We start from the raw sequence: 10091 nt of genomic DNA on the forward strand, positions 1-10091 counted from the left end.
CCTTCTCAAGCTTAGTTGTTGAAGAAACCCGAGCCTTCCCCTTGCTCATATGTCCCTTGATTTCTTCTCCTCCTCTCCCTTGCTTCTCTCACTCTCCTTGCCCTCTCAAAGCCTTCATCAACTTGTTTCTCACTAATGGTGGGTTGGTAGTTGGGATCATTAAGGTGGAGGGTCATGCCAAAGAGGCCTCGGATGAGGCCGAAGGAATCTTCTTGTGTTTGGACATCTTGGTATGAGTCCTAAATGTATTGGTGTTACGGTGCCTTTTATTTTGCACCCCAAATTGGTGGCTCACTTGCTCTCTCCACTCATTTTGAGCCTTCCGCAAGGCTTGATTATCTTCCCATTGCTTAGCTTGTTGTTGTTGCCAAGAATGGGATTCCTCTTGTCTTTTTGCTATCCCTTCAAGCATCCTCATTTGAGCCAATTCGGCTTCATCTCCTAACCGCTTATGATCATCAAAAGCATTCTTGAATTATTCCAAGCTCTCCAACCTTGGCCCATATTGTTCTTGCCAAGTGTAGGAGCTCTCAACCCTCCCACTAATAGCTTGTAAAGTCCCCCGGGTGTCCTCAAAGTACTTGAACATTTGATGTTGCCAAGGTTCCATGGTAGGAGTGGTGGAACCTCCGGCTTCATGCATAGGAGTGTCGTGCACAAAAGTGGAGTGCACACCCGGTTGTTGGAAACTAGGCCCTTCCATTCTTTCTATCTCCCTTTCTTCCTCTTGTCTCTCACTTTCCCTCTCCCTTCTTGGTCTTACTTCACGTTGCCTAGACACACTCCTCCTTGGCCCTCCTTGTTGCTATTATTCAATATCGGGATCCCGGCGGCAATAGAAGTGGTGAACCGTGGGTCCTCTAGGAAGAGGCGTAAGAGGAGGCAACCGAAGATAAGACAAACCATGATTTCCTAGACAATGACCCAAAAGTGGCGCCGTAGGAAGAATTCTAAGCATATTGCATTCTTGAAGGGTGAATTCTTTGTAATAACAAACTCCCCTAGCTTCATTGGCCGCTTGACTTTCGGGAATTTGCCAATGGAAATGATGGACGAAGAAGGTCACAAGTCCACCACAATGAATATTTCCACCCGATTGCTTTAATTTGTGATGCAAGCATGAATCCATGAACAATTTGACCCAATCCGGAATGCCTACTCCCTCGGGGAGCATAGTCTACAAATAAACCTTTACCGCCTCACTCACCTTGGTTGGCTCTCCAACGACCGTGAATAGGGTGATAAGAAAATGGGCAAGTATGCGGAGGGTTGAGTTTGTTAGGGCGGAGATTTTATCGTCCTTGGTGGTAAAGGTTTTATCGGTGGGTGCGTTCCAAAAGTCCTCGGCGGTTCGCTTTCTAGACATGATTGGCTCGGTATTTTTGGTTATCTTTAGGATTTCCCTTACTTATGAGAGGGTGCACTCGTACCACTTTTGATGGATTCTAAATTAATAGGAATGCTCGCCACTCTCATCCATATCAAGTTCGGTCAATGTGGTTAGGAACTCGTAGGTGTAGGATCGGTACGTTATGTTCTACGTATCATTATGGAGGTAGGCCTCTAATCCCACCTTAGTAAGTAAAGGGAAGGTGGTGTCATAGAGGCCGATCTTTTTCAATGTGGCCGGGCACAAGAATTTGGTTGTGACGACATTTTGTGGTTTAGGGGCAAAGAATTTGTTGCAAATTTTCAATTGGGCGGCGCTCATGCCCTCATGTCCCATAAAAACTTCCTCAACATCCGAATTCGATGCTTCAACCGCTCTCTTCTTCGAATTTCCCTTCCCACCAAACAACCTTGCGATCCTTGGGGCCATCCTACACTTTCTTGCAAGATAAAAACAAAGCAACTACCACTCAAAACAGTTTTTCACTCAATAAGGCAAACCAACAAACACTTGGTGTGCACCACTTTGCAACTTCTCAAAAATTTGTGTTTGATGATTTCCTCCACCTTGAATTTTTTTTTCCACAACAAGTATATGATCCTAACAACAACAAAGAAAACGAAACAAGGAGTCCTAAAACTCTTAATTTCGACCTAAAACAAGTATGTAAAAACAAAGAGGGGAGAGTATGGTTATACCTTCCCGGTTTCCACACAAAACTTGCTGAAAGTTGTTGAATAAACCTTGCAAAACCCGTCTAGAACCTTAAAATCCCAAGTGAAGCCTTGATTTTGATGATTCTTGAGTTGGGGTTCTTGATTGATTTGGGCATGGGAGGTATTTGATGGTGGTAATCACAAAATTGAGGGGTTTGTGATAAGGAGGGAGGATTAAAGGTGATGATTTGTGGGGATTTTGATGAGAGTTGGGGGATTTTTAAGGGGTTTTGATAGAGTTGAAGATAAGGGGAATCCGGAAATATGAAGGAGGTGTTATATTTTTGGTGTTTTGAGGATTGACGGGGACACTATTCAGTCTGGGACGCAGGCTGCGTCAATTGACGCAGGCCTGCGTTGTACGACGCAGGCTGTGTCATATGAGGCAGGCTGCGTTCTAGACTACCAGGGGGCTCCAAATTTGATTTTTGATTCTTGTTTTCTTTGGGTGTAAAGAGCATCCCCCACACTTAAGTCGTCCTTCATACTTCACAAATTTCGAGTTGACCCTTTTTATCGCGTTTCCCCATGCAAAACTCGTCTATCAAACCTCCACACGAGCATTAGTAACTTCCAAGTATTTGATGCAATTAATTTTTAATAAGGAATGAAATGACATGAATTTAAATGACATGAATTTAAATTCTATCTATAAAAGCGGTAAATTATGCTAAAGAGAGTGTATTTACAAAGGTTGCCGTATTTTTAACGTCGATGGCCTGACTTAGTGCTTCATTTGTTCATACTTGATAAATTGGGTCTTCCAAAGTGACTTCTTCCACCATTTGTGGTTCCATTCCTTCATGATATTCCTTGACACATTGTCCATTCACTTTTATTATCTTTCCCGTGCTTGGGTTTTCAACATCCACTGCTCCATGAGAATGGACTTTCCTCACAATGTACGGTTTGAGCCATCTTGACCTTAGCTTTTCGGAGAACAACTTGAGGCTATTTTGGAAGACAAGAACTTTGCTACCATCCTTGAAATCCCTACGACTCATCATCCGGTCATGCCATATTCTTGCTTTCTCCTTGTATATGGCGGCATTGTCGTAGGAGTCAAGACGGATTTGCTCAATCTCTTGAAGTTGAAGCTTTCTATGGAGGCCCGCATCATCTATGCTTTGATTGAAAGACTTGATTGCCCAATAGGCCTTATGCTCCACTTCCAAGGGAAGGTGGCATGCCTTGCCATAGATGAGCCGGTACAGAGACATACCAATCGGGGTCTTGTAGGCGGTGCGATACGCCCAAAGAGCGTCTTTCAACCTTTGACTCCAATCTTTTCTATCGGGGTTCACCGTTTTTTCTAAGATACCCTTGATCTCCCGATTAGACACCTCCGCTTGCCCAATTTTTTGAGGGTGGTAAGCGGTGGAGGCTTTATGTAGGACCCCGTACTTCTTGAGTAACCCCTCCATAATCCGGTTGCAAAAGTGAGTGCCTCAGTCACTTATCAACGCCCTTGGATAACCAAACCTTGAGAAAATGTGGCTTTGAACAAAACTTGAAACCGTTCTTGCATCATCATTCCGGGTTGGTATGGCCTCAACCCATTTCGAGACATAGTCTACCGCCAATAGTATATAGAGATAACCATCCTATTTGGAGAAGGGTCTCATAAAGTCTATTCCCCACACATCAAAGACCTCCAAGTAGAGCATGGGTTTTTGAGGCATTTCATTCCTCCTTGATATGTTTCCAACCCGTTGGCACTTATCACAAGTCTTTGTGAAAATGTGGGCATCTTTGAAAATCTTTGGCCAATAGAACCCGTTTTCAAGAATTTTTCTGGCCGTTCTTTGAGGTCCAAAGTGACCTCGGCAAGCATATTCATGGTAATGTTTGAGAATAGGTGGTATCTCCACATCCGACACACATCGGCAGATAACTTGGTCTTGACACATCTTCCATAGATAGGGATCATCCCATATGTAAAACCGAGCATCGGCTTTAAGCTTGTTCCTTTGACTTGATGACAAAGAAGTAGGGAACTTCTTAGTCACCATGTAATTCATCAAGTTGGCATACCATGGCTCCGTCATCCTCAAAGAATAAAGAGATTCATGAGGCAAACTTCCATCAACCACTCCCATTCTTTGCCTTTGTTGATCATCAAGTATTAGACGACTAAGGTGATCGGCCACTACATTTGCCAACCCCTTCTTCTCCCTTATTTCAATGTCGAATTCACTTAATAGGAGAACACACCTCATAAGCCTCGGTTTAGTGTCTTTCTTGTTCACAAGTTGAGTGATGGATTTGTAGTCGGTATAGACAATCACTTTGACTCCTAATAAGTACGATCGAAACTTCTCAAGAGCATATTCTACCGCTAAGAATTCCTTCTCGGTTTTTAGTGTAATTCCTTTGTGCATCGTTGAGGAGGGAGGAGGCAGATTGAATGACATAAGAAGCTTTGTCCTATTTTTGCCCCAACACGGCTCCAATGGCAAAATCGATCGCATCCGTCATGATTTCAAATGACCGATCCCATTTTGGTGCTTGAATGATCGAGGCCGATATGAGGCTTTCCTTTAACAAGTCAAATGCTTCCCTTGAATCATTATCAAACACGAACTCCACATCCTTGTGCAAGATTTTGCACAAGGGGTTAGCGATCTTGGAAATGTCCTTAATAAACCTCCGATAGAAACCCGTGTGTCCTAAGAACGACCTCACGTCTCGAGTATTAGATGGATACGGCAAGGTCTTAATCACATCCATCTTTGCCGTATCCACCTCAATCCCTCTTTTCGACACTATATGCCCTAGCACGATGCCACTACTCACCATTAAATGACACTTTTCAGAATTTAGTATGAGGTAGAGTCTATACACCGTGTTAGGACCATAGCGAGGTGGTCTAGACACGACTCAAAGGAGTCTCCATGGATGGTGAAGTCATCCATGAAGACTTCCAAAATACGCTCCACATAGTCCGAGAAAATGCTCATCATGCAATGTTGGAAAGTTCCGGGAGCGTTGCACAATCCAAAGGGCATACAACAGTAAGCATAAGTGCCAAATGGGTAAGTAAAAGTTGTCTTGGATTGGTCCTCCGGGTGAATGGGGATTTGAAAATACCCGAAGTACCCGTCCAAAAAGCAATAATACTCTTTTCCACCTAACCTCTCTAGCATTTGGTCTAGAAAGGGTAGGGGAAAATGGTTCTTCAAAATGACTTGGTTGAGACGGCGATAATCAATACATACCCTCCATCCCGTTTGTAAATGGGTGGGAATCAATGCCCCTTGGGTATTCTTAATTACCGTCACCCTGCCCTTTTTTGGTACAACTTGAGATGGACTTACCCATTGGGAGTCACTAATGGGATAGATGATTCCCATTTGGAGTAGCTTGATGACTTCCTCTTTCACCACCTCCATCATGGATGGATTAAGTCTCCTTTGAGATTGTCTCACGGGCTTAGCTTCTTTCTCCAACCGAATATTATGCATGCAAGTACTTGGACTTATCCTCTTGTGTGGACATAGCCACCTACATGCCAAGCCAATCTGCGGAGGTATAGCGGTCTTTTGAAATCCACGCTCGGCGGCATAAAAATGTTTTCGACCGGATCGTTTTAGATCGGTCGGTTTCGTCTCGGCAAGGGTCTCGAAACGATGCAAGAGAGGTTCGGAGTCGCCATAAAGCATTTGTGGGATGTTTGGAACCCATTCGAATCCACTTTATACCTAGATCAACCAAGGCAAAAAGCGGTGTTTGACATAGGTACTAAAGATAAGGAATCGTCCCTCTTTAGCATCCTATCTCTAGAATGACTCTCGCACGCTCTGGATAAGGTCGTCCACTATCCAAAGCTTCTGAGTAAGAGGTGAAGGTATGTATTGGGAAGCCCTTTAATCGGACACCCAATCCCACCCGTGGTAGCGGCCTCTACTGATCGATCTTGGCCGGTTAAATGCAAAAATTGATAAAACGGGTAAATGCATGAATGCGCACCCACTAGTTTCAACCTAACATGTGAGCTTTCTATGTCGGTTATTTTAATCCAAGTATCAATTATTTGATGTCAAGTTGGATTTATTGTTGATTTGCATGCAAGACGGATATTAAACATTCATTTACCGAATTAGGTTTATGGTGCATAACGTGATCCATTTGTCTTGGTAAGGTGTTTTGCAAATGTGATGTAAAATGGGCAGATTTGTCATCTGATCCGTCCTGTATTCTGTTTAACCGAAGTCGAGATCATCCTGGACAAATGCTGGAATAGTAACAGATCCTGCATCAGGCAGCCATAAGAGGCGCGAGCCTACTGGCGATGCAAGTGGGTCTGCCCGGTTTGAAAATGGAAAATAAGTGGCCTGTTTAGGCGCGGGTCAACAGACGATGAAAGACGTCTTCTGACCATTGAAAAGATTTATAAAATGTATTGAAAAATGGGTGTTTAAACCCATCTCGGTTTGAAAAGGCCGTTTAGGCCGCTTTTGTGTTGATTTGAAGAACGTGTCTTGAATAATCGTCATTGTTTTGACAATATTCGATGTCGGGTTCGGTTTTGCAAGCTTGACATGAATAGTTTTGAAAGTGACTATGAACTAATTGTTTTAAGTTCATTTGTTTGTAATTAGTCAATGTTCATCATCGCACTCGGGTTAAAATCCGACATGGTATATAGAACCAAGGATGATTTCGTGTTGGTGACTAATACATTTGTTTTGAAAATGTAAAGAAATGAGAAAGGCTTTAAAATACCCATCAAAATGTAAAGAAATGAAATAAAAGGTTTTAAAATACCTTTTATAATGTAATTAACCAAATATTATCACCGAAACACGGATTAAACCATCATGGTATTAAGAACCAATGATGATTAATGTTTCATGGTTAAAAACTTGTCATAAAAATGGTTTGAAATATTTGAAATGGTAAAAACCAATTACAAATATGAAATAAAAGTAAAAGAGAGGAAGAGACTAAACACGGTTTGGACATAAGGTTAGGGGGTGCTTTATGCGCGAGCCTACTTGCTACCTAAGTAGCCCCTGCGTCAACCAAAAATCCGGTTTTGGCTCATTCATCCCATGTTTGGACCATGTTATGCATGATTTAGCATGTTATAGTCATGAAACAAATGAAAAATATGATAGAAGAAGATTTATACACCCTCATACTTACATGCTACGCTTGAGACGACAAACCGACGAAAGTGTATAAACTTGTTTGGCCGGAAAACTCGGTTTGAAAACTCTGTTAGCAAGTAAAAGAGTATTTTTTTTAAGTTTAGTGATGGTGTAGTGGTCGAGATGGTCGGTCAAGTGATTTAATGCATGATGACGGTACCAAACAATGTGTAAGACTTGTGTTTACGATTGGTAGGTCATAAACACGTGTCGGTTGGTTACTTGAGAAGTCGAGTCTAGAATTTTAAGGGAGAAATGAGGGGGCGGACACTCGCGTAACTCTCAAATGGTGGTAATTGAGGGGTATTTATAGAAAAATGGGTGGTTGTGTGTGTTTTGAGCGACGTGGCCGCATTTGCTGCTCAAAGAGGCGCGATCCATTTCGCGCGTCTTCGGTTGTCTTGTCGCTATCACACAAGTGTAATCATGATTTGTTCTATCCTAGGATTTGGAAGAACTTGATTTGTACTTGGGCATTGAGGATTCCGAGAAATATTAACATTGAAGCATTTGAAAGTTTGTTTTTTGTGTTTGACTCGTTGTTGGAGTCGGGATTTTAATTTTGAGTCGGTTTTTGCTCCGGTGTCGGTTTTGACTCTAATTAGTGTCATTGCAACCCCATCATCATGCATTAAACACTCTAGGTACTTTTGAAATGTTTTGAATGTTGTTTTCGAAATCGTTTTAAGTTTTTCGAAGTATAGTTGTGCACAAACTGTCGATCAAACGCTGCGATTCCTAAACATGTTGTAGTCCAATAATCATTGGGTGTTTGTTGGAGTCTCAAAAGATACTGGGTATCTACAGAGCCCCCACTTTGTCCGAGGCTTGGACATGGCAAAAGTCAAAGTAGAGCCCCTAGGTCAATCGAAGATTACAACCTGGAGACCGCAGCGATGTCGAGGCGGCTCGACAGGATTCGGGCCAAGGACCTGCCGTCGGGAAGGGTGACGCTAAGGCGACTCGAGGGTACGAGCCAAGGACCTATCGTCGGGAACATTTTAGAGTCTGTCGACTGTCTGTGCGGGTCGTTTAAAGTCCGTTAGACTACATACAAAGGCTCGCCAGCCATCAGAAGGAGTCATACCTGAGGCATCTTCGAGATATGTCCTTGGGTTGCTTCTTATTTGCGGACAAAGGCTCGCCAGCTGTGTTGCATATATGAAGGGGGTCACCAGCCACGGTACGTATATGAAAGGGGCTCACCAGCCGCGGTGTGTATATGAAAGGGGCTCGCCAGCCGCGATGCGTATGTGAAAGGGGCTTGCCAGCCGCGCTCCGGATATTAGAGGGGCTCGCCAGCCGCGGTGCGCATATGAAAGGGGCTCGCCAGCCGCGTGCATTTTAAGGCTCGCCAGCCATGTTGAATGTGCGTTGTAAGGCTTGCCAGCCATGTTGAAGGTCGATTGATCGACCGTGGAAATAGCCGCGTTGGGTGGGCTTATTTTGAGAAGTCGTTCGAATTAGTGGGCTCCGTGAGGAAGCCTCCGATATCCTGTTGGGGATTTCTGTGTTTGTACTGAACGTTTGTGGTGCCGGAAAGGGACGGGTTTGTGAGCCTAGCCCCCGTGGTCGACGGTGATTTTGAATCTCGAAGAGAGATCGCGGTTTTTATTACCGTTGGTTTTGTAGGAAAGGGACAGATGCGTGCTCTGTCGTTTGATGTGTGTTTGGGGAGGACGACTTTAGTTTCATCTTCCCACGATTTGAAAAATTTGTGGGAATAGAGGGTTTGATTCATGCTATATTTTTTTACAGATGGGGGCTTTTAATGCCGCCATCAAAATTTTGAAAAACAGCGAATTTGAGTTCTACTATTGGTGTTTGAATCAACGGTTTTTATTGCCGTCGTTGAAATTTGAAGAAATAGTGAATTTTGAATTTCACTATTATTGTTCTTGAAATGACGGTTTTTATTGCTGTCGTTGAAATTTGTAGAAATAGTGAATTTTGAATTTCACTATTATTATTTTTGAAATGACGGTTTCTATTGCCGCCGTTCAAATTTGAAGAAATAGTGAATTTTGAATTTTACTATTATTGTTTTTAAAATGACGATTTTTACTGCCGTCGTTGACATTTGAAGAAATAGTGAATTTTGAATATTACTATTATTGTTTTGGAAATGACGGTTTTTATTGCCGTCGTTGACATTTGAAGAAATAGTGAGTTGCCGTCATTGAAATTTGAAAAAATAATGAATTTTGAATTTCACTATTATTGTTTTTGAAATGACGGTTTTTATTGCCGTCGTTGAAATTTGAAGAAATAGTGAATTTTTAATTTCACCATTATTGTTTTTGAAATGACGGATTTTATTGCTGTAATACTACGGTTTTATGTGTCTATGGGTACTCTATCGAGTGGGGCTTACTCTGTCGAGTAAGTAGTTTTTGACGCAAAACAGTAGACTGCCTGTACGGTACTCGATCGAGTAAGTTGGGGACTCGATCGAGTAAGGGCCACTCGATCGAGTAAGTCACTTACTCGATCGAGTAAGTGTGTTTTACGGGCTGAGTTTGATGGGTTTTGTTAATAATGCGATATTAATATAAAAGGATTTGTCGTTATTTCTTAAACACCTTTTCAACATTCTAAACATTTCAAGAGACGATTAGAGGTTACGTGCTTTGCTTCTCTCGCATTATTGACAAATCCCTAAGCTAAGTTCGTCGGATCAACTTGTTCTTTACACCGTTGTGATCATTGTGTCAGAGGTAAGTTCCTTGTATAATTTATATTGTGTTTTGTTGAGTTTCTTTAAAACCCTAATGGGGTATTGTTGGGGGTTTTTGGGTGATTTGTATGGTTGTGGTGGTAATTGTATGTATG

At 42.4% G+C, this 10091-nt stretch overlaps 1 protein-coding gene across 1 annotated transcript; it reads right to left on the minus strand.

Annotated features, from left to right (window-relative positions):
• Nucleotides 1-2846: 2846 nt before the first annotated feature.
• Nucleotides 2847-3530, minus strand: LOC141601112 (uncharacterized). Its single transcript, XM_074421379.1, has one exon. The coding sequence runs from the start codon at nt 3528-3530 to the stop codon at nt 2847-2849; it is 684 nt and encodes a 227-aa protein (XP_074277480.1).
• Nucleotides 3531-10091: the final 6561 nt, after the last annotated feature.

This window comes from Silene latifolia, chromosome 9 (genome assembly GCF_048544455.1).
Source record: "Silene latifolia isolate original U9 population chromosome 9, ASM4854445v1, whole genome shotgun sequence".
NCBI classification, from domain to species: domain Eukaryota; kingdom Viridiplantae; phylum Streptophyta; class Magnoliopsida; order Caryophyllales; family Caryophyllaceae; genus Silene; species Silene latifolia.

Excerpts from the sequence above, each read along its gene's own strand:
- LOC141601112 (XM_074421379.1), bottom strand. The coding sequence starts at position 3,530 with ATGGAGGGGTTACTCAAGAAGTACGGGGTCCTACATAAAGCCTCCACC.